Below are 26839 nucleotides of genomic sequence, written 5' to 3'. Positions count from 1 at the left end.
CCTGGTGATTAGTGTTTAATTTTTAATAAATTTAAGTACATAAAATAATCCTAACAACTAATTTGTATAATATATAATAATTATGTATATCTTAAATTAATTTGTTGAATTTGACTTCGATTTGTTATTTTAATAATACAAAACGCTAGTTTGGTACTTAATTCAAAATTGTTCGAAAAATATCATTTGAAGGCACTATCGAAATGCTCAATTTTGTTAGTAATGATTACTAGCGCTTCATCTATCACTTACTGCTTATTTAAGAGTTAACACAGTATTAATGTAGTGTAACGTTTGCGCTCACACCGCTTCCGGCACAATATTGCTGTGGTGGAAGGTACTGCTCTCATAAGACTGCACGCCAGACGCGTTTATTGTTACGTTGTGTAACGGAGCGTAACGGTTCAACTTAGGTGTCGCGGGTCCTGTTAGGTCCTCCGATAGCTGCTGGTACACTAATCCGCAGTCCTTCTTAGTACGCCCCTGGTGACTCATAGCGGCGATTATGGCACTGTTGTACCGGATTTGTTTGTTCCTTCTTCCACACACAACCATCACGACCTTCGCAATGACGATAAGGAGCAGTAAAGCACTCAAAATTGCAATCAAAATAGGCCACAAGTATGCGTAACGGCTGTGTTCAGACTCTTGAACGGATTCGTGCACGTATACTTCAGGCTCCAAATCATCGTAAAAGTTATCGTTTTCAAACAGCTTGATGTCAATTTTCATTTTATCCTGTCGGCTCTCTTCAGTTTTTGGTGCATGAGTAGAAGACTTCGCTTCAGTGTTTTGCGCTGGTTTTTCCACAAGTTTGACTTTGAGGTCCAAGTTTTGGTCATCATCATCATACTCCTCGGAATCATCATCTTCATCACCTTCTTCCTCTTCGTCGTCAGCGTCATCTTCATCCTCATCGGCATCGGCTTCACTATCGTAGCGGAGTTTTGAATCGTCTGCGATTTTACCATCATCGAGAGTATCTTTCAAATCGAAATCCCCAACTGTATCTTTGTCAATTCTTTCCCATATTTCTTCATCAGCTGCGGGAAGGGGCTCAATAGGATGAACAATGACATCACTGTTTCCACAAGTTTTTTGGGTGAGAAATTCCCAGCTAAATGTTTCAATATCATCTTTACCATCTTTGGCCAAGTTTGCAATACTGGCTGAATTTGCGTTTGGAGAAACCTTCTTCTCGCTCAACCACGACATAAGGTTTTCAAACTCCCGACTACATGCAAGTAAATTGTTACTGATATCTAAAGTACGCAATTTCTTGAGGCCGTCTAATTCTGTTTGTTTAATTTCAGAAATGCGATTGTGTGAAACATTCAAGAAGCTCAAGTTACCAAGGTTGGTAGAATGGTTCTTATCGGACTTCCATAGTGCTGTCAGTTCACCGTGACTCATATCCAACCATGTCAGCATAGGTGTATGAATAAATACATCAGCAGACAGTACTTTCAACGGATTACCTTGCAGATTAAGTTTTCCTAACTCCTTATTCTTTTCGAAAACTTTAGAATCCAAAGTCATGAGTTGGTTATATGAGAGGTTGATTTCGACTAATTTTGGTGATCGTGAGAAAACTTGGTTACTGATGGATTTGATGTTGTTTCCAGAAAGGTTTATTTGTGATAAAGCCGTAAAAGTCTTCAAAGAGTCATCAAAAATTTCATCAAGGCCGCAATTGGCTGCTTCAAATAGGTAAATATTAAATTGTTCTGCAGAGCATAGAAAACCATCTTTGGGCAGGTGTTTTAATCTGGGATTGTTTGAAATTTTGAAAATATCCAATTCAATGTTTTGCTTGATAAGTATACTAGAAATGAAGTCCAAGTTGTTAAATGAGAGGTCGAGATAGTTAAGTTCAACTAATTTTTGGAATGCCTGGTTGTGGATTTTTTCAATATTATTTCCACTAAGGTTAAGGTTAGCAATGTAAGTCATGCCGTTAAACATTGATGGACCAACGAATTTTATATTCGTTTGACCAGCGTTCAATGTTAGCAAGTCAGAAATTTGAAGTCCATAGACAGAATCGATAGGATTACGTTGAATATGGAGAGTTGCCAGCTCAGTATTTTCTGAGAATATGTCTTCAGGAAGAGATTTTATATTATTGTCGCTCAAGTCTAACTCTTCTAAGTCGAGCAAACTCTTAAACGTATCAGCTTCCATGTCTGCCAAGTTGTTTCCAGCAAGGTTAAGATACATTAGTCCCGGCATATTCTTGATGGTATTGGCCGTAATGTACTGCATGTTGCAGTAGGAGATATCAAGTTCTTGGACTGAAGAAGCATTTAAAAAGTATTCCGGTGTGCCAGGTTCAGGGAATTTAAGAGGATTGTTTGAAAGCGTTAACAATAGTAGTTTCTTGTTAGTAGCAAACGTTTCATGGTGTAAAGCTTTCAGTTTGTTGTTAGACAGATTTACTGCGTACAGTTCATGAAGACCGTGGAATGCGTTGGGTCCGACGGAGGCAATTGTGCTGTTCACAATTTTGACAGTTGCGATCTGATGCAGTCCCAGCTTTTTGAATATAAAGTCACCCAAAACGATAGGTGACTCTGGATCTGCATTTTCAATAACGAGATCTGTGATGTCATCGCCAAACTTCTGGGTACCAACTTCCAAGCGATTGCACTTCGCTATTCTATAACCTTGGGATACAGTGCATATGCAATCTCTGGGGCACGGCCTGTCTTCATTAAACAGGACCTCCTGTTCATCTCCACCATCGTAATCTTCATACTGGAAGAGAAAGTTGTCGGAGTCCTTATCTTTTCCGTCTTTCTTGGTAGTTTTGTTAACTGCCTCGCTGATAGCAAGTGCGCACACTGCCAGGAGCAGTAGTAACTCCCGGGACCTCGCTCCCATGTCGTTGTGAACTCTGAAACATAAGGCTATAGTTAGTTACGGTTATACTATTAAACAGCTTGATTTTTTTACGCTAGTTACGTAAGAAGAAACCGCTAAACGTCAATACAGTCGCCAAACAATGTAAGTATTGTTTCTGTGAACCTTACCAAAGTTTAAACAACAGTAAAGCAATTAACATGTGCACAGATAACGTCTGTGACAGCTGGGCATGAATTGAAAACATTGTTTCTTACAAGCGATTACCGCTCCTCAATTATGTTCTTCGACTTCTTGTAAAAAAAAAGGATTAAGATGTCGATTCATTGTTTACTAAAAAGCCGAGATCAGTCAATAGTTTGCAAGTCAGGGCGCTAGTTATTTACACACAGGCTTTATTATTGTATTATTCAGTATTGGAAAGTTTTGCTTTAACTTAAAATTTCGCTACAGTACTCGTTTTTAAATAACACGCCAATTTGGAACGGCTGTGCCATATTATCATTCAAATGGTTTCAAAACAGATGTTTGTTTTGTGTGAAATCTTATCTGGCATTTGTCCATCTGTTGACTTCTCATTACGTCGAGATATAGTATCCTTTGTTACACAAGTTTTTTCTAAACAACAGAGTCCTTGTTTATTCGTATAGAGATTGGAGATAGAAAACACAAACGGTAACATTAACGGAATAAGACAATTGGTCTCTAAATTTAGTCTGCGTTTTGGAATTTGAAGTTTCAAACTTCATTCGAATGTCAAACTGAAAATTACATAGACTCGAAATATCAAATATTTCATTCGATTGTAATTTCAATTGCAAATTTTAATGTAATAATAGCAGGTGCTCAAAACACATGCTTTTTAAAATTCTATGTACAGCTTGGGCATCTGTAGCTATACGACATGTTGTTTTTATAATATTGAGTTTTCTTGAACTCTTTATTTTTACATGATTTTTATTTATTATTATTATATCAGCTATTGATGATGTAAGCTGTTTATATCATTATATTTGGCATATGTCAGCAATCTGGCACTTTGCATACAATCGACATACATTGGCTGTGTGCGTGCAAATATGCATATCGTCCTAGCCAACTGCGGCGCCTGATATATTATTATAAACATTATAATCCTGCATTTGACCCCGATTGACTTTATGCTCTATATCTTTTCCTATTAACGTACTGGAGGTTATATGCGGTTAAGAGATTGAAATAAACACTACCTGTTAAAGTCTTCATCTGGGTAATCCGTCTTCTATATCTAATTGTGAGTACAGTATGTTGAAAAGAGTTTACTAAAAACGGTGCAAGTAAACCGATTTATTTTTAATAACTAAGATACAAGTAAAACAACGTTCAGAATGACGCAAAAAATTAATAGTTTAATTGACTAATCAAACAAAAAATAACATACAGAATATGTGAGAGATGTTAATTATTAAGAATGTATAATATTTTATGCTTAAGTATTTAGAGAAGCTGAAAATTTGTGACGCTAAAGGGAATTCGCGAAGCACTTAGTCTGACAGCCGTTTAATAAAGCCCTGGATGGATGAATTCATCACCAACACAAAGGTAATTTTGCAAGATCGCGTCATGGTACAATTCGCAATGAGGGCATTGTTAATAACACGTGTTCGGCTTAATCAACTCTATTCCAACAAATATACGGGTCAAAATAGTTAAACAAGCGAGGGTATTAAACGTTTCTGTCAATGTTTGCAGAGACAGCAAAGGAATTTGTTTGAACGTTGTAATGTCCTCTGAGCATTGTGACCTTTATTGCTAAGCAGTAACGTTATAAAAGGTTATATTGGGCGCCCACGACTAGTCTTTAATGATGCTTATTTCGCAAACTATTGTTTCGACATAGTTCTCGATGTCTACCAATTAGTTAATTAGGTAAGGAAGTAAACAGGAGATACAGAACTGAGAATTATCTGACTAGCAATTTCATTATGCACTAGTCGGTGTCATAGGTTTCATAACCAGTTCGATAAATGAGGTAAACATGGAATATTGCGCCATTATTGTTGCATTTTAAATTTTATAATTTTTATAATTGGCGAAGTCTTAATATTTAAAATAGTAAATGTGTGTGATATAACTCAAGTCAAGTTTGAAAGGTGTCAAACAGCATCGGTTACGGAAAGTCATCTATAGTAAAACTAGCAGCTCCCGAGAACTTCGTTTCTTCTTCTTATGATTTTACTTAGACTGCCTTTTAGTACATACCAACATAGACCATTTTTCTATGCTACTCCAGAGACAATTTGGCTTTTCGGAATAAAACTTTTTAGATATTTCTGTGATATTTTCTCTATATAAACCTCGGAGTTCAAGTCATAAGTTTTTAATTTAGTAAAAAATAGGGGTTGATCGTGTGAAAATTAAGTTGTATGTTTTTAAAAAGAATTTAGGGGTGAATCACATTTATGGGAATGAAAAATAGATTTGTCCGATTCGCAGACAAAATTTCAAGAAAATCGGTATCACCATTTCGGAGGAGTTTAATGACAAACACATAGGCATTTTGTAACGAGAAATCCATCCTCGGGACCCAGTAGTTTATGCGTTTCCGTACATTACCGCCACTTCACATTATCCATTGATAAGTAGGTAAGCTACTAGCGATAATTACCTATTGAGTATAAACCAAGCCTACTCATAAAATGCAAATAAATAGCATTTAGTTTACTTCCGCGTTAGTTAATTCTGGAGTAATCACTTATTAGTGAAATAACTGGATATAAGGCATAAACGCAAATTATTTAACTGAATATTTTGTTTTCCTCCTTATGTCTTGGTATACAACTTCGACATAAACGTATAGTAGGAATAAATGTTACAGATCTGTGTACTTAGTAAGCCAACACCATGATATCATTGAACAAAGCGTCTAGTCTATGTCTCTGACCTTTCTCAAAAATACTGCATATAAATCACATTTTGGTATTGGTTGTTTCTACTACGTATTTGCGGCTTGTTCCCACGAGTATGTAAGTGCGTGCTCCTATTTCACCATGCCTCCTCCTGATAGAGGACAATTCTTTTTTTTATATTTTTTATTCTTGATTTCTCAAGATGTCATATGGATCAGGGTGTAATGGATGCAGCTACAAACGTTGTGTAAAAAAAACTTGGCGGTTAAAAAGCGTGGCGGAGAGTTTATTGCCAGTTCTTCTCTTCCGTTCTACGCCCTAGATTTGAGAATTGACAATAAATGTAAATTCACAATTAATTTAAATTTTTTGACGTTCATAAGTGTACTTGTTTACCTATATGAATAAAGATATTTTTGTTGGTTTGTTTGTATCTTACCTCCTTGACTTCGTTCAGCCACTAAGCGACGTTCTTTTATAAGATCCTGAAACAAATAAAAATATTTATAAAAACGATTTTCTATTTCGATTTTTGTTAATAAAAAGTGAGCTTCCGTATTAAGAGATTAGCAACTGAATAAATGATAGAGCAATTAAAATTCAAATAAGCCTGTATCTTCTATAAATATCTTGAAAATTTCATCCGTTATAATAACTTTTTTCAAACAAATTTTAAGTAATCGTTGTTTTTCCGGTCACAAAAACCACACTAAACACTCTATACTTAACTTCTATAGAAACCGATTTTTGGCAAATAAGATTGATACTTATGAATCAGCAAAAAACTTGGGCGTCAACTGTAATACAGTTTTTCCTGCATATCTTGATATCATACTTTGATGACTGACGTCAGCAATGACAAAGGTTTTATATATCAGTTATTTTGTTTTCGTTGGTAATATAAAAGCATTATGGGTGGTGTCCAAATAAAAAATATTTAAAATTTCTAAAAATGAGTAATTTCCAACATGAACAACATAGAAAGATTGCCACGATTTTCACACTGGGAGGTTGTAAATTTATAGCCAGTTAATCATATTGCAAATTAAATTCATAAAGATTAGTCCAACGTTCTGGTATTCAATAAAATAGTATGTTATAAAATGTATAACACAACTGTCTGAACTTATCAAGGTGAGTATACACTGCACAAATTATAATTTTTTATTCTCAAAATTAAAAAAATATAATGTATCCCGAAATTTTGAAGTGTACCACTTAGCTAAGCAGGTCTGTGTAAATTTATGGGTCTCCCTACTTAACATCAATTATTATAAGTCCAAGGCAATTAATTTATGACGAAAAAACAGTTTACTTGGTGATATATTGTTTATATAATATAATAGATTGAATGCCTCTAAAATATGAAATTAGTTTTACTATATTTGTATCCTAATAGACAAATATCCGTGTAAGTTTTAACACAAAAATATATTGTCTACTGGAATTAACCAATGTGGTGATGCGCCCGCGCCACTATGCACAATATCGAGGCCAAGAGGCGAGTACACAAACTGGTTTGAGCCGCAGCTAGATTGTAAAATATGAAGGAAATGGAGGCGTATCGAGTTGAGTTCAATATGGTGTAAGTATGAAAAGTGTAATATTAATTTCTCCTCTTGCATACAATCGCTATATTTCACTTAATTTACTAAGCCTAGTCATGTCTGGGCGTCGTGGGCAGCATGGAAACATCTGAAGTGAGTTTCTGTCTAGTGCATCTTTTATTAGTATAGTTTTGAGGACTTTGAGTATTTCACATGATTGGTCCTTTATGGCCTTTATTATTATTTTTTTTTATGGAATCTTGCTGTTGGCCTTAAGGACCTTTACAGCTCAGCACGGGCTGCAAGCCTTTTTGGCCGATTATCCACGTGATATTTTCCAAGTTCTCATAGCTTCTGCCACGTGACATTGAATTCTTAATAAGATTTAAGTTATTTCTTCTTTTGAATGTTCTAACAAAAGGTGCCTTTTATAGCTGTTTTTATAATATTACAATTTGAGTTCGAGAATCGTGTCACGTGTGTCTTTGACCAATCACAATGAAAGGATATGTACTATCATTTTCTCATGCTACATTATTTAAGTCATTAATTTTCCTATGCGCTTGAAACAAAATCGTCTAATAACAAACATATTAATATCGGTCCTTTAAGGTGTCTAAGCGCATTTACCGTGACGTCATTTTACAAAAAGGAGTCGGGACGGAGGCACGGCTAAAGATAGAATAAATTATAAAAGGCGCCTTGAATGAAGGTCGTAAAATCTACTCGCGGTGTGAATAATAATGTGTCAGACAAAATAATGGCTCACATTGACAACGGTACATTGTTTCGTTAAGGAGGTCTTGAAGAGTTTAAAGGACCTCGTGCACATTAAAAATATTAAAAGAACTAGAAGCCATATACAGTCAAAAACGTTTACGACGAAATCGGTTTTTACGACCCATTATGAGTAGTACCTTTGTATGTCGTTGTAACAGATTTTCACTGTAATTTCTATTGACAACTAATTATAATGTGTTTTTTTACTATGTAACGTATACAAAGAAAGCTTCATTTAATATGAAATTATCGTATTGCCACCTTTAGAACACGAACCTTACTTATCAAACAAAACATGTCCTCAACTAAAGAATTTCACGCCGAGATATGAAGGTTTATCTTATTGTCAAGACGCGAGAGTAATCTTGGGCTTAAACAATAGGCTATAAGATTGAAACGTCTAGAATATTCTAAGATACAGATAAAATATAATCCCTATACTTCAGCTATTCAGGTTTCGAATTGGACAAAGTAGATAAAGTATTATGTTTCAAGAGAAGTATAGCTTCTTTGTTTACGTATCTACTATGTAGGCTTATTGGTATGTGATATATACTAATATATGTATAAGTAAGTCAGTAAGAGCTAGAACTATGTAATCATACAGAAAAGCTACAATATTAAATTTTTAATATAGGCGTAGACGGAGATTTTTAAATGTATATTTATTAAAAATATCCTTTGCATGAGATAGTAGTTAGAACTCATGAGAAATATGCTACTGCACTATGTATCTCCTTCCTTCTTTCTCTTAATTGAAATTTTTATGTTAATACTGACGTTGTTCGAGAACTCTTCTCCTATAGGAAGAAAAAGTTAGTATTTTTAGTTCGATATAGCCATCGTATTACAAAGTATTTGTTCAAATCATAAAGTAATGATTCCAGAAAAGATAGTCTCCGCTAGAAATCAAATACATTGTTGCCGCCCATGGACGCATACAATGTCACATGGTAGCCTTTTAAAAACACATTTATACAATTTTTATCCTGTATTGAAAAGTCGTTTAGTAGATAGTACCAACGTGAGATATACCTGTCAAGAATTTTTATCAAATTTCCGGTGTTCATACTTTCGTGATAACATATTCATATGTTTTTCTTTTGAGAAAGCAAAATAAAAGCCAATTGTGACAATAAATTATCCTGCGTTTCTGTTAATAATTATTAAAACCGTATCAAATATAGAACGTATATTGCCATGGTTCAGTAAATTCAGAGTTGAATGGGAAATCGTAATGCGTGATAATCGTTTAAAATAACTGTTACTGGTTTTGTGCAGATGGTCGTTAATGGTTCTTTGTTTGCGACGGATGCATAAGTACTTTCGGACATAGAACACTACACAGGTATTGTTCACGATAACAATTCCAGATAACAGTTCCAAAATCCCCCTTTAACAGTGTTACTTTAATAGGCTTCTGTGTAATTGAGGATTGTTGGGAGGCATAAATAAGTGAGTGTTATATAATAAAGATAAAATTTTGCGTCGCTTGTCAAGCTTCGTCCATTAACGCTTAATTGTTTAATTAGTTCTAACTATTCTTAAAGCTGTGTCTAAAATTAACGAAATAGTGATGCATTGATGGTAAATGATATGAATTGTCGTCGCCAGGTTCTTTATCTTTATTCTTAGCTAGCACCCAGTAACATATTTATACAAAATCAAACATTAACATTATTGTATTAACAAAAATGTAATCTTAGGGTTAATCAGCAATTAATATACATACATATATGTATATACTAGCTACGAGGTAGAAGATAATTAATTGCTGAAAAACATTTTTTTTCATATATTTAAAGATTGAGCTCGTTTGATATCAAGTTGTAAGGAGTTCAAAACTTCTTTGCACAAAAGAAACAAAAGTGGAGTGATAGAATTAAATTATATGAGTAGGGGTTTCAAGAATTAGATTTTCAAGGATACGCAAATCAAAACTACCGCCATAATGGGACATAAAATCTTGCCTTAAACAACTAGATTTTGGATTAATAAGAAAATTTTACAGAAGTTGTAAAATGTGCAATTCCTTTTCGAATTCTGGCTTTAACATCCTTTGTAGTTCTAACAGCACGCGGCTGCCTGTATCTTTTCTGGTCTTCGACAGATATACATACGGCAGATACGCATAGCTTTCGAAGTATCTGGAATATGACCGACGGCTCCATAACCACTTTGTGTGAGGCGATCTCTTCAATTCTATTCTATTTAAGTAACATGCATTGAGTAATTTCATAATAAACACGAAAAAATATGTGAAATGGCGCGAAATCATCTTTCAATTCAAAATAATTAAAATGTCGAAAAAAAAGAAAAGTTTTTATGTAACAGTATTTATGGGTAGACTAGTTAGAGATATCATGCAGTCAGAGCATCGTATTATAGTTAAAAAATATTATAAATCTAAGGAAACAATCAATGAATGTGTTATATTTAAGGTACGTTGGCACAAGCTTAACAATATTTTCGCCTGGTCATATACTGTTAAATCGCTTCCGCGGACGGAGCGCGTGGCATTTAAAATGACTATTTAGTAAATACTAATGCAGGTAGGTGTCCAATCTAATTAATGACAAGCAAATACAACACCTGTGGGTACCGGTTTTTGCGAAAGGTAGTCTGTAGTTTTTGGTGCTATCAGATTACCAGCACCTGGCCACCGACGGGGTTTCGCCAATAATAATTAATGTAAATTACTGACGGTCGCATGTTTTCGGTTACGCGTTGATGATTTTAAATTAGGCTAAATCGCTGGAGAATTTTCGTGAGAATTCAATTCTAAAATAACTAAAAACTAAATAGAGTCAATGTATCTACTGTAATTTTTATATGAAATAGCTTACTGGGAAAATTTTATATTATTAAAGAATGATTACACGAACAAAGAGGCATCATGTTTTCCTGAAACATTTTAGGGGTAGTCAATAGCGGTTTCATGTGAAAGCAAATCAAAACTGCCAGAAATAAACTTATTTTGCTGCAATCCAATGGAAAGCAAATTCATTTTAAATGGTGTGACGATTGATAAGTACCAATGCCCAGTATATCATTGATTATCATTATAGATTACGGGAAAATGATTATTCTGAATGTTAAAGTTTTAAATGGTTTGAAATTGTATTTGGTAGAACGTACTACAAAATATAAGTACATGAAACACCATATACACATACAGACTGGTAATAATAAGTTTAATTTTACTACGAAGCATTCAAATCAGAGTAACAATACGCTGGTGACATTTTTTACGGTCTACATTCGTCTATACGTCGTTTTTTATGAGTCACAATCTTATACATAAAAAATATTTTAACGAACCGAAACGGGAAATTTCCATAAAGACTTGGCAACAACACATTTGAATTTGTATTTAACTTTTGAAAATGCTCTAAATTTGTTCAGCTCAATTAAATCGAAATAATACGAGTGATTATAATGTTATAAATGCTTTGCCAGAAGGCTGATCCTACTTCAAAATCTGAAACAAAAAAAACTAAATTTTGTGCCATGACCTATAAGGACACTACAAGTCTAAGTAGTTAAGTGCTTTTTTTAAATGGCAGGAGGCTGATGTTAAGTGGTGATATTGACCGCCGCCCATGGACACTCACATTGCCAGAAGGCTCGCAAGTTCGTTTGCGGCCTTTGCCGAACTGGTTCTAAGTCGAATTGGTTCAAAAATACTTCACTGCCTTACAAAACGCTCAGTTGTGGAACGACAGACATTCGATGTGATGCGGATCGTATTTTGTGTTCTGCCTTAACGTCCGATATGAAACTATGAAAGTCAGCTGCAGGTATTAGTCCTAACAACTCCTATTAAAACTCTTCATGGTAAAGGCTGTAGAAGACGCAGAGAGACCACACATTCCTATGTAATGCCAAGGATTGATCCCTCGCCGCACGGAAAGTGACTGGTCGTTGTCGATTCGAATCGCTCTTCGTTGAATATGGTCAAACGGAAGGAGTTAGTACTAGGGAGCTCTTGCCTAGAGGTGAGAACAGTACTCCATGTAGGGCCGATTTTTTAAAACATATTATGCTAACACAGCAATCAAACTACGTTTCACAGCGATCCGTCTTATAGAACTATTACGATACACTATCATAGTTTACACTGTCACTCGACCCACTTAATATATCCTTGCTCTTATTCTCCACATACACTATACTGTATAATTAATAATTGTGGAAAACATTTTCAAAAATTTCGTGATAAATATAACAATGTACATAATTTATTTCTGCTTCAACATTAGTTCGTAACAAAATTTAAAAATAATTTCATAGTGTGTGTGTATGTGAATTATAATGTTGTTAATATATATAAATCGGTAATGTAATTTAGAGTTTAATGCAGAGTTGCGCCGACTGTGTATACAGCCATTACTAATGCAGTAAGGTTATTTCAAATTATGTCAAATGTGAAAAAAAATCTGAGTGATCGAGTAAAAAGTGCATATGTGTAAGGCAGGTGCAACCAGCAAGACCTGTTCCGTTTGGTCGGCAGACAGTGACCGCTCTGAGAAAAACTCGTTACGACACATAATTGCGCAAATAAAGAGATATATTATGCACTTGTCCCGCTCGCACTTATGCGATAAACAGAGATGTGACATCGTAATTAAATATGCCATTGAAGAAACGACCGCGAATGGATTTCATCTGCGAATACTTGTTTAGTTTGTTCCCGCGGGAAAGCCTGCTAAGAGCTATCCTGAAGCTTGCACTAATATAAAGTTTCACAATTCAATGTCTGTTAATACAGATTATAAAAGCTTCAAATATCCATTGAAAAGAACAAATTAAAAATACGTATTTTAAAACGTCTATGCACATAACACACGTCAAAACTCTACTCTTTATGCATGGAAACAAATATAGCTGTTAATGTTTGTAAATTAAATCTAATCGTATCGATTGTTGCGAAATTTCTGATGTTTAATCGAAGCAAGAGCACAAAATTCGTGTAATTAATGTTTTGTTACTGTATGGCAAAACTGGATTACTCATTGCTGAAACTGGAGCAATCTATGTTTTGTTTGCCAAACTTGTATTGAGGGCGTGTGTCTATTGTTATGTGCATAGCATACATAGATATATTAGTTCCGTTCGCCATAAAAACTTCTTTTTGCACATTCCATAATCTATGTAATTTTCAAGTATGGAACCACACGACTTAATCTCTCAATAATATTGGGAATGTTTTCTTTTAGTCTCTATAACTCTGTCGACAATTACATCCTGGATCAACCTAGACCACTGACTGCAATTGAAAGCAGTTAAAAAAGGCAACAAAATATGGCCGAATCATTCTAATTAATTCATAAAGGTAAGTATTATTTTGAAATACATAATAAATATTCTTAGAGTTGTTATTTTAGCATTGTTCTATCTATATGAGGAATAAAGAATAGCAAAGTCATATCAGTATATCACTAAATGTCACCTTGTACGCCTGTGCGTCATTCTACCACGTTTATGGCGCCCTATAACTTTTTACTAAAGGAAATGTAAATGGGACATTGACCTATTTAATTACTAAAGGTTCTAACATTCATAATGTCAAGGTGTTATATATGTCAGCGATTCTTCATTTTCTATGTTGAAGGTTCATACTTCCTGCTATGAGTCATGTGAAAATCCATTCAACTATTCTCAATAGGCTATAAATATCAATGGACTGCATTATACGCATAAAGGTAAATAAACTACACTTTACCTAATACTTGAAACTGAGTTTCTATTTACTGTCCCGAATTGTTATTAGTCTAAAAGCTATGTCGTTCCTTAACGCCCGAACCCAATAATTAATCCTCAATTTCAGATTGAAAACATCTGTGATCAGTCCGTGACATTCGATCGATCTCCTATCTGCATCCCAATAACCAAACCCTATAAAGACAAGTGAGTTTTGGCGACGAATAGAATGCAATCTCTTCGCGCTTTACACTCATATTTCATAATCAATATAAACCAAATAAAGTAAATAAAACCGTACAAATAATATTAAAATATACATGACTATGTTTAAAACATATCAAATAGCTTTTTAAGTACATATTTTAAAAAGTGTTAGTTAAAATCTTAAGATAGGATATTGGCACAGTTGAACTGTCATTTTCATACAAATGTCTATCCACACACACCGAACCGACCTACCATAGATAGCTTGTATCGACAGATGGCTATAACGATCCGTCGATTGGTTATTGGCACACTTCCATCTATATTTTGGATGTAGATGACTATCTCAGATGGTCAAAAATGGAATGAGATAGGTTATTGCGATTGGGCGTAAGAGATTAAAGATAATGTTTATTTAATGCTTTATTTAATTGGTCTTTAACTAATTGGAATTAAGCAAGAATTTACCTAGCTTCAAATCTGATCTGAATACGTCTGCTAAATTAAATATATATAATTATATATTGTATTTAAGAAGGCAGTAAGAGCGGGCAGGTAATTCACTTACAAATTGTTTGACTTTTGACTTAATCTGAATACCTGACCATGTTCTATATTACCTACATGAATATTTATTTTATCTGTGTACGATGTTATATTGAATTCAATTTGATTGTCTATGTCGTCCGTCGAAAGTTTTCAACTTTCACATAAAGATGCGTCATGATTACGGCGCGCACGAATTTACGTACTCATTTTGGTACTTAAATTCAAATATTACGGAACTGGTTTTATTGATACTGTTATTTATCATTTACGTGTCATGCTCTAACATTATCGTAACAGTATGAAGTCGCTCTCATGATGTCATCTCAAGTAATGAGAAAGCGTTACAATTAAAACAACCAATCCTAAATCGCAAAAACTAAATTCTTATGACCTAAAGCAAGTAACATATTACAAAGCAAGTACATTGAATGACTGTGTATTCCGTCACGTGCTTGAATAGTATAGAGGTGCGAAGGCTGGCTAAGTTTGTATATGATGTGACGTGTAAGTTATATTATAGCTCTGCCGTAGTAGGCACTTCACAGTGGGAGGCGAACGTTCCTATCGTATTTAGAAATATTTTAAAGTGGCAACACATGTTAACGGAAATGGTTATAGCGAATTTAAATTTGGAATTTCGATATTTAAATTTGTATACCGTTTAAATAAGAGTTACTCAAATGGCAGGATCAGGTATATGTAGAAACAAGTTTAAACACGCTAAAGAGAAAGTTGTGTCTAAGTATTGCGAGAAGAATTCGTTATACATTAATGCATTGTTGCATTTTAAACAGGATCAAAACTACATCTGACGTATCGGTAATTCCCTCTGTCATGACGCAATCTCTGTAAAAATTATCACAATGTTTTTCCTAGATTTAAAAATGCGTTTAAATTATCGCGCAGGTTCCTCGGCAAATTATATTAAATTAGATTTAACATTGTCATTTGTTTTTTTATACATGTGTCTTTACTAAGACTCCATGGAACATTACGATCTTTTCCAACGTAAGACTTATAGGTCTATTCAATATAGTAATAAGAATTTTTAACAAAAGGAAGTGTTCAATAACACTACTTAGTCTCTATTAAATTGAAGACTCTCTTGTGGTCCATTTTTCACTCAATACTAACGCCTACTAAAAACATTGTCATTTGTTAGGTCCTAAGTAGAATAACCAAGCTTAAAGAAATGAATGGAAAATAATATCAACAGGATGATATAAGTTTTATTATTATTTTCATACAACGCAATAAACACGAGACCAAGGTGCCCTTCTTGAATCTTAGTATCATGATTATTTGAACGAATGAATTTTTATAAACAACTGTAATGTATTAAAATTATATTAAGCTGTATTATTGTGTCTAATTAGTAATTCAATACACGATTTAATTGTTTTTAAAATTGGCAAGAAATAAATTCAAGCCAGCCAATTAATTATTTTGATCATGGAACGCGTCAACATTGAGTGTAAATCAAAAAACAATGTTTGATCAACCTCGGAGGCAAATCGTTAATCATTGGCACATGTGCAGAATTAACCATATGCCTATTTATTCATACACACACAGACATAGTTTAACATAAATTGTTTTTTTCGCCATTATTTTTTTTGATGAGTGACAATCAAAGATACTTTATTTTTTATTGCTGGCCAGTCATATTTTTTTCTATACACGTTTTAGTCATGCATTTCGATCGGCAAGAATTCGGCAAGTGACAAATTTGTTGTATACAGGTGTAATTCGACATATTTAAACTTCGAATTTGCATTCCAAAGACAAGAAATGTTTCACCTGTATTAAAGGAATTATGAATTTTAAAGAAGTGTTTATCATGGACTGTATCTGCTGTGAACAAAATTAACATACCATTTGCACTTTTAACGACAGACGCGTTGTTTGTTTTGTTTTTAATGCGATTATATGCATATCAAGTACTAAAGTCTAATACTATCTGATTTGCTATCGGTTTTTACTTTGTATTAGGCACAAAAGAATTTACAGAAAACTGTAGTTTTAGAAAATAAGCTAAATTGAAATGTGTTTTGCAGATAATTAAGAAACACGTCAATAAAAACACTTTGGTTTTATCGATTTATTTAACTTATTTAAATAGATTTACATAAAAAATCAATTATACATAAAGTACATTTTTATTTAACATACACATCTGTTTATGTTCAACAAATGTTTTTGAATCCTTTACACTTTAAAAACTTTCTTTAACACACTATCACCTTATTCATAAAGGGACTATGTGAATATAAAGACATGTCACGGATGGAAAATTAATGTTTCGTCACTTTTAGTTTTCTTCGAAATTACACGAGAAAGATAAGGACAAAAAATTAAATATTTAAGGTGTGTAACAAGTTTATGCATAACAGTTTCCACAGATAAATATTAAATAAGTGGTGGTACGTAGATAATTGGTTGGATTACATTAGTAAGTGTCGACTCTACAAGGTAAAACATTTACATTACGTAGATATGTATAATTACTGGGTCGAGTGCTTAAACTAGAATTTGAATAAGCTTTTTATAAATCGGTCACTTCATCATTCTTAATTCGAATTGAATGACACATTTTGTTTTATTTCGATATAACTGTATACCGTGTCAATAGAACTTTTTGTCCTTATATTTGCTATCTATTTTTTTAGTTTATGTATGTAAAAAAGTATAATAATAAATAAAAGTCTGTAGTAGAAATAAATATTATTTTCTAATATATGTACTTTGATTATCAACAGTGCAGTATGAAGTTTATTTTGATAATTTACACAATCAATTACGAAAGATCTTTGATAATGAAGCAGGAAATGAACCAAGAGGCTTTTGTTTATTCGAAGTTTAAACATTCGGGGAACGATGGGATTTTACCGTTCACTGGGCGTCATACGATAATAATAATGATTTTTATTAAGCTTATATCTTCGACAGTTTTGTAACTTCACATACGCTGTTATTTAATTTAAAAGTATTTATTCTAAATCTAATAGTCAATAATTTAATCGCCATACATTACAGATGTGTGCATTGGTGTAAAGATCTTTGATCAGTGATATGTAGGGTACGGAGGTACAATACAAAGATTTCTCTACTTTAAAAAGGTTTTATAGTGATGCTGTACCAAAATAGTAATTCATGGTAGAGGTACAGCCGCAATGGCGCAATTTACAACAAATATTTAAAATAAAAGAAGATCGATGACAATAATCAGTTATTGTCTCGACATGTATAAAGTATTTAGAATGTATAAGATCTTTTATCACTTAGCCAATACGAGCCTTGTTTGAATACTTAATAGCGACTTACAGGTATTTGTATGATATCATCAGCTTTAGAGGACATAGTCAGCTGTATCATTACCAAAAATAAATTAATTTGTGAATGTTCATAGCGTAAAATATTAATAACACAAATAATAGTAGTAATAGTATTTTGCCCTTATTTTGCTCTAAGTACAGGAACGTGATAAAACATTATTTGCTTACTAGAGTTTTATGTATAATCGACAATATGTAGAACTTATAAACAAAGAACTATTAAACTTCATTTTTATCTCAAAACCTATTAAACTATGTTATTTGAAATTAATATATCAACTCTATATAACGATACTCAAGCAAATTTGGACGTTACAAAGATATATCATTAAATGGAAAAAAGTTTGTTTCAGACTAGTGTCCTAAAATACAGTTCTTAATTGACGCTATTGGGTAAAGTCTGTTATTTTTGCCTGACGCAATTTGCTATACCAGAAATGATGTTACATCTTCTTGATAAATCGATTTTGTAAACAAAAGATTGAATTTCTTAGAAAGTTCGGTACGTATGATACCGATAGTCGGGTTTATTACGGACAAGGGCAATAAAGCTACAAAATAACTTACAGCTCCACAGTTTTAACTAATTTCGGCAACTCAAAAAGTACTTTTTATTAGTTATGTATGGAAAACAAGCTAAACGTTACAGAGGATTTTTTTTCTATGGAACAGGGGGCAAACGGGCAGGAAGCTTAAGTGATACCGCCTCTCAATGTCAGAGGGCTCGCGAGTGCGTTATCGGCCGTTTAACAATTGGTACGCTGGTAGTTTTCACTGTAGATTTATATTTGGTAGCTTGTGGCAATTTAATTATAAATAAAATCGTTTTTTACGTAATTACATTAAGTTTAAAATTTATTCTTTTTAGCTAATATGTATTCAATAATAGTTATCTTTGGTCGATAGGTCTGTATTATGTAAACGCGGTGTATTCAATATTTACATAGAAGTAATCTAACTCTTATCTGCTATAAAGCTCAAAGTGGCTCAGCGGCCTCCATTAAATACCTCCACTACGCAAATGTTTACGTTATAACTTATTACCGCCGACGCATTTAGAAATAAAAACGCCTACCGAGGTCCAAGGTGAATGGTCTGTGTACCGTATCTATGGGATACTAGAGAGGAGTCAACTTATATTGGTTATTTCCGAACTTTTCTTGAATGGAGTGTATACCCATCCTTGTTTTTCGTTTTAATAACGAAAAGGAAAGGAATGTTTGGTGCATTGCAACATGTGAGCATTGGAAATATATTGATTTCACCTTGACTTACCATGATACAATTCACGTTTTATTGATGCGAAGGAAAGTTTTCATGTTGCTTAGGTAATGTTTAGTATTTACATTATCTATACTGAACACGTATAGAGATATATATTATAAATTAATTTTTGAATTATCACTTATTACGATTGGGAAAAACTGTCATGAAATTACCGTATAGTAGAAATTAACCTCTTCGCATTTGAATTTATTTAATCTAGAAATATTTTTAGGATACGAAATAATAAATACTTATTATAAAGGCTAAAACTAAAATTAAACTAAAATTTTATTTCCTCAATATAGACAATATCACATACACATTTTTATTAAGGGAGGCCCTGTTTACGATACATCTTATCTATGAAGAAATGAGAGAGGTTATAAAGAGTGAAGTTACATGTTTTTCTTGAACATGTTTGGACTAACATTCCACTGATAAGGCTTTGAGCGCTCTTTCATGACCGCGTTTCTAATTAAAGATTGCGTGTGATTACCTATTTGGGTGGGCTGATATCACTTAAATATTCTGGTACCATTAAATTTCTTTTTCTATGGGGATGCAATGCCTTACGAAGACCATACTCATTTTTTGACTCGTTTAACAATGCCAAATGCATTTAGAAGCCCTAAAACTTTATAACTGAATCAATGTCTGCGGGAAATCTGTAGTAAGGAAAGCTGCTTATTTTGAGGTGAAAATTATCAATATTTACCCAGATGTCAACTGTTTCGTTTTAACTAAATACCACATTGGTAGATTATTAACTCGATAAATTTACCTTGTGATATGGAAAAGAGGTTATCGAGTAATACGATTATACTTGAATAGGCATAAAAACCATGCATTTATGTAAAAAAGCAAAAGCCTGGTTAAGCGTGTTAAAATTTTCCACTCGTTCTATCCTCGATCCTACTTACACAACTGTCTATGTACGCTGCTTTATTAATTTGCGTATTATTTACGTCTTTGTCTTTTGTCCAAAGTTAAATGTTTAATTGCTGAGTAAATGTGAGATTGCCGTTTAACGTATAAGTTAATAATTAAGGGCCTGTTTCACAATGTATGGATAAAGTACCAAATAGCTATGCAACACATAAATTATTCGAAAGATTAAACTTCCAAATAAGATACTTCGCGTTTCATGACGAATAGCGCTACCTGAATCGTGAAACGCAAAAATACTGTTTAACCTGCCAATAAGTAATAAATAACTTATTTGGGACTTATCCGGACATTGTGAAAAGTTTACCTTAAAGTTTTAAAAGTGTCCGTTTACTGTTGGAATTTCTTAAAATCCATAATTGTTTTGAAGTTTGAAGTGCTTTAACTCAGATGTTACGAATAGTTTGTCTCTACCAGTCCAGTATTTCCAGATTGTATGTGGGATGTGGGGACACACCGCTTCACAGATTTTTAGTCACGAATTGTTTCATTAACGAACTTCTAAGCAATGCCGTATTAACCTTAAAATGATTTTCCTACAATACTTCATTTTTTATAGGCACTTTTCGATAAGAAAATCGATAAAACATTAAATCTTTATAAAAATAAAGCGAAATACATTTTGATTAGTAAAAATATACGCATTTATAAATGTCTGATGTCACATTTATTATTGTATAAATTTATCTATATCTTGTTTTAGTGGTTAGCGTTGCGTTGAAGGTTCGAATAAAATAGATATATTCAACCGTTAGAATGTTCCTTTTCCTTTGTAAATTGTATACAAAACTATTTCCAGCGACGTACAATGCTTGTTCAATACAATCTTGAATATCGGTACATGCAATTCCATGAAACATGGGGCTTATTACTAGTTCTGATTTAGAGGAAACTAACTTTGAAAAACCGATACAGATTAGTCTTAGACTATTAATGTAACGGGGAATGTTTATAAATTCGACTACAATGATTTGATTTTATTTTAGATGATCGTCTGTGTTTTTCCTTGCTAGATTGTAATTTCTATGTTATAATGTACATTTTAAATATTTAAAAATAATTTTAATATAATAACGATTCTTAAAATGTAATTACTAAAATAATAAAATAAAAAAAGGGAGTCTCTTTAGGCAAGGTTCCGAAGATACTGGCAGCGTTCCCCCTTTCTTCGGTCTCCTGTGTCGACTAACGTTTTGACATTTCCTTAAAATTTAATTTATTAGTCTACAATTAATTCTTAGAATGTCTGTTTGTATGATTTAAGTAGCTACTACATTTATCCTTATTAGCACCACAATCTATACCGTTCATAAATAAAATGAATAGGTTATTTTTTTACAGGTTTTTTGCTATTCGTTCAAAACTTATGTTTTATTAATTATATAATCGCTGGGGACATACGATATTTATGACACAAGGTTAAAATTAATGGATCGATAAATATCAAAGATGAAAAGTTTGCAGATGTGATTAGCGTTTGCTAAGGTGACAATACTTCATGGTAAGCAAGGTTTGCAAATAAAAATATCGTTAGAACAAGAACCTAAGCACCTTATGTATAAAAATCCATAATATTTAATATTACATTTATAATATATAATAACATTGTGTTAGAAATAGTTAGTTTTCTTTGTTCTTCTTAATTAAAAAATCTAAAAAGTTTCCTTACTATTCTTAAACGAAGGTCTTGTATTCGCATTTTTTATTTTTTAAGGCTTCAATGTAAACTAAATATGTATATGAAAATAAATAATCAGATATGGTGATGAAGGGTGTGTGAAGTGGCCCCTAAATTACCCACCCACTTTACCTAATTATTTGAGGAAAATGTCACATCCCCTGAAGGAAGGAAAAATAACGCAAAGAAAATATTATTGAAATGCTTTCGAGTACGTTATTAAACTATGTATTTTCGGTACTAACAAATGACTCATGTAGTAACATAATAGCAGCGAGGCTCAAAAAGTCGAAAACATCCCCCAATCCCCTCCCCCTCGAAGAAAAACGTGGCAAGTTACTGAATGAGACGTGAGCATTCAGTTTTATTTTGCATAATAATTGGCTCTCTTTATACAGCAAAGAATATAGCGTCCATTCTAAGGAATAAGGTTATATAAAAAAGTGTATTGTATAGGATATTAGCAAAGACATACGTGGAATATTAACGGCATATCTCAGTCTGTGGAATTGGCATTTGGCATTTGCAATTGTTGGTCAAATGGTTTAAGCCGGATTATTCGGGCTCGTTTTACGCTGACCGCTTCAATTGAGCCCATTGATCTTTATCATTGGCAAGCTGACGTCAAGTTCTCTTTATACCAAGACTTGGTAAAAACCATAATGAACTTCGTTCCGCTATTATTTTCGCTTTGGTAAGCACTGATGCAAATACTTCCAATATTGGCTGAGTCTTTAGTATGACTTTGTATTTCATGACATTTGATTGAATGCACAAAATGGTTACAGTTGACAAGGCTTAAGGTCGTTCTTTACAATTCTTAAACCGCCGGCAACACTTATAAGCCTTCCAGCATTGTGTGCGCATGGGCGGCAGTATCAAATAACATTGCCAAATAATTTTGCCCACTGTTCTGTAAAAATCCTTGTTGCCCCAAGTGTTATTTGTCTACAAATTTTTTGACCGTAAACAAGACGGAACCTACGTTTATATTACAATTTACCATGAAAGTTCTTGCTTTAAACAATGTTATTAGTCATGACGCTAAGAACAGAATAATAAATATTTAGTTCGGCAAATCAATACGAGGCGGTGGCGGTTTATAACCGCAGAGAAAGTAGAAGAATAATGCTAATCAAGTATTATAATTTAGCTAGCGTAGAATGACAATTGAATGGGCAGTAAAAGATCGTCTTTATCTGGACGGTCTAAATCGATCCACAATATCTTATTTAAGTACCAACAAAATTACAGGAAATAAAATATTTTATTTTTCTTATTGAATATTAAAGCGAATGGAATCAATTCAATGCAACTACCTGAGGATCAATATCGAGGTCACACGTCACTCATTCGGTTAGAAAAATACCACAAAAGCCAAATCGTTCGAATTGGTTGTTTGAACGAAATTCATGGGAACTTTATGTTTTGTCAAGCGGAGGAGGATAAATATTAAGTTATTGACGTTTTTAAAGGCGTTAAAGGACAGTGAGTGAATCTTTTTACGACAGACTTACAGTATAAAAAGTATTTAAAAAAACGCTTTTTTCTATAACTAAAGGGCAGTTAAGCGACAACAGTTCCTTTTTAATGCAAATATACCATACCCCAAACGGTATTGAATAGCAGTTTGGGACAAAAGAGGTTTTACCAGTTGCCAAGGCTTTGATAATGTTCAGTGAAGTGTACGGCAGACAGTCTGATTGTCGAGTGTAAGAACGAAGGTTAAACTTTTTCATTTCAGTTAATCGTAATAATTGTAATATTTTCATGAGACATTGCATTATCTATTATGAGCACATTGATAAAGATTTCAAATCGCCTAACAAAAATAATCAGTACTTCAACTATTTGTTTTTCATATTAAAGATTATGTGAGAAACGATACGCAATTATTATGAAAACCTGGTTTAGATGTATGTATATTAACAAAGGCGTATGACACTGTATTTCGAGTAGGTGTTCTAAATGATGGTGATAAGATATCTATCGATAAGGCACGTGAAGTTGGAGCTAGAGCCCTCTATCGTTAGTTTACTTAGTGTGTAAAATATAAAGGACATTGAAACGACATAAGAGTTGTAACAAAATCAAAGTAAATTAAAATTCAGAGATATTCATAATTGATAGCAATTAAGGTTAATCGCTTACAAAATTTAAATTATCTGATATATAAGGGCATATGAGTATATTTGTACAGAATATGTAAATAAATTGTCTTGTATATTGTCGTTTCCTTTGTCGAGTACGCAATTATTTTTTTATTACATTCGACTCAGAACCGCGACGTGACTTATGTCTTAAACAAATATGTGCAACAGTTATTAGTTTATTACATTAAACATTAGGCGTGATAAGGCACTTAACGACGTTTACACAAATTGCTTAGGACCTAATATATCATTGAATCAATATAAATAGCTAATATTAAAATGTAATCTTTGCTAACAAAACACCACGATGTACACAAAGAGCCATCACGGAAACAAGTCATGATTATTACTAAATTTGTCACTTTATCGCTACCTACGCTGCGCATGAGACTAAGGCTGCGCCGCTCGCCTTATGAGCCTCCAATCGTATGTACTCACCGCCCTCGGTAAATTCTTTGCATAAATAAACGGGAAAGCTCCTCAAACAATGTAATCATATTATTTTCGACACACACTTTACGGATTATAACGCACTGCTTCCAGAACAATGTATAAAAACTTCCTTACCTTACACTGCGCAGTTTTGATGTCTTAACACGATCGATGAAAAGAAACACAAGCGGAAAGTAAGCACAGTCACGTTCGTACGGATACGTCGAGAGCAATGGCGCCGGTTGTTCGTTTGAACGTTACCAACCCGTCGAGTGTTACTCACAGAGTCGGAAAGCCTTGTTTGCTCTCTGACTTCTGTGACGCGAGCCTCGTTCGGTTATCTCTGTCTAACTTCTTGTTCCATTGTGAATTGTGTGAGACGGATAGCTTACTATTTGTTCGGAGTTACCTGTTGTGCTGCAACCTACATCACCGGCGTGCTAAGCGCTGTACAATGTTATATATTATGTTTGCTTGACTTAAAATTTGATGCAAAATGTTTACATCAAGTTTGCTTTAATTGAATTGAATTACTTCATTTATCTTTGTTTTTATTTTTAAGTGGCGTATTAACTTTTTAAATGAAAGGTTTAAGTCCAAAAAGGAACTGAAGATGGATCGAAAAAAGTAAATTTAACTGCTCTATGAAATAGAAATAATAATAATAGACAAAACTACTTGGCGGATTTCTTATCGACATATAAAATAAAAATATCTTAATTTTTCAAGGAAATTTGCTTCTAGTTTTGCTAATAAGTGCTGCCATCTCCACTTCAGATCGAATACAATTTTGAAGGTGTTTTGTAAACTGTACATTACAATCTTACATAGTAATACACGATCAAGCGGCTTACACAAATTCGAAAAGATGGCGCTGTAAAAGATTTTAAGAAATAATGTTTTACTAAATTTTATTTTACAAATGTTACGTAGTTGTATTGTTTATCAATTTCACCTACGAATTGAAATAAATATAACCTAATAATTTATTATTGAGATCAAATCTACATTAATATAAGAAAACATTTAAAACGTGAATGAAAGTATACAAGTAAATTTTTCTTTAGCATTTCGTAAACAGTTTAATTATTCTATTAGAGTTATAGTTGAATAGCCACAGGTATATACGTCGCAAATCTTATTATCATTGATGAATTAACCTTTTCAACGGCACTTATTTTTTTTTTTCTGAATAATGTTTTGTACTTGTGAAAGGCAAAATATTTATTGCGTCGTTACATTATTACCGTTATTTTTGTTGTTTTTATTAATACATGGTTCTATTAATGACAGTCCACGCACTTAAACTGACTAAAGTTACTGGAATACACTTTTTGTAATGTTCCGAGGGAAATTTAATTTATTAGTAATATGTTTAGTTTTATTATATAGTTTTGGAGCTTAGTCTGTACATATACAGACAGCCAAAAACATTAAAAACGGTAATTAAAAGAAATATCTCTTAGATTAATAACTCTCTACTCTATTATCTTCTTTAAATGAACTTTCAGCTACATTGTGTAATGGGCGGTCTTATCGTTACTATGCAATCTCGTCCAGGCAACCCTGTTATATTTAGTTCGTTTGAAGCCCTTGCCGAACAATTGTAAAACTTTCACATAAAGCTGGTAAAGCAAAGATTTCATAACGCGAGAAAGTGAATCTTTATTAGAAAACAGTTACTGGTTCCACTGTTTCCCGATTGTCTATATTAACGTATACTTGGTGCTATACGGTAGCGAAATTTGTTTTACGATATCAGTTTCAGCGGGGAAATAATGGAGACGGTATTTTGTTCATTCTTTTGCATTTTATCGACTTGGATATTAGCCAAACGTTCGCCGGTCACGACAAATCTAGATATTGGAACTTTGTTATTCTTAATAAATTTAAAAATCAACTTTTATATATTTAAAAAATTTAAGTGTTGACAAGCTTCGTGTCTGCGTTTAGGGGCTCAGTGTTAACAATAAATAAATAAATAGGTGAAACATATGCTTGAATATTAGCTGATTTCTGCACCTAACAAAAGATCCGATGAACTTGAAACGCCTGCACAGATCTTCATAGCTAATTATCATCTCGATTCCGTCCGCTGCGCTGTCTATAAAAATCGCATTATTTCGTTTACTAAGAAGCTACGATGTCAGAAAAATACACTCAGATACGTCGAAATTTTTGCATGTATAGTTTATGTGTAGTTATGATACTCAATAAGGCATTGAAACATACCTGAATCGGGCTTTTGATATCACGATTAAACTTTATCCTATACCACATCAAAATGCTTAGTACTCTTGATCAAAGCTCAGAAAGCTTTCACTCGGTAGGCTAACTCATTATTCTCAGCGTATCGGCTGTCACAATATCTGAACAGTGAGCATTTAATTAGACAACTGTCTGCGTCCTCGCAATATTAATTATAATCTAAGCAATACCGTTATCAGTTGGTTCATGACAACCTCAATTTTTCTTGTATTTATATAGATCGCCT

General features: G+C 33.2%; 1 protein-coding gene across 1 annotated transcript; it reads right to left on the bottom strand.

Annotated features, from left to right (window-relative positions):
- Nucleotides 1–108: 108 nt before the first annotated feature.
- LOC110994909 (protein artichoke) lies at nt 109–24643 on the bottom strand. Its single transcript, XM_022261828.2, has 3 exons — nt 24481–24643; nt 6190–6235; nt 109–2896 (listed from the first exon to the last, which is right to left on the bottom strand). The coding sequence occupies exon 3, from the start codon at nt 2881–2883 to the stop codon at nt 301–303; it is 2583 nt and encodes an 860-aa protein (XP_022117520.2). The 5' UTR covers nt 2884–2896; nt 6190–6235; nt 24481–24643; the 3' UTR covers nt 109–300.
- Between the last annotated feature and the right edge of the window lie 2196 nt (nt 24644–26839).

The sequence above is a fragment of the Pieris rapae genome, chromosome 1 (assembly GCF_905147795.1).
Source record: "Pieris rapae chromosome 1, ilPieRapa1.1, whole genome shotgun sequence".
Classification (NCBI taxonomy): Eukaryota; Metazoa; Arthropoda; class Insecta; order Lepidoptera; family Pieridae; genus Pieris; species Pieris rapae.
The sequence above is the reverse complement of the archived record's forward strand: the minus strand, read 5'-3'. Positions and strand labels throughout refer to the sequence as shown.

Coding starts and splice junctions, on each gene's coding strand:
- LOC110994909 (XM_022261828.2), bottom strand. CDS start 2,883: ATGGGAGCGAGGTCCCGGGAGTTACTACTGCTCCTGGCAGTGTGCGCA.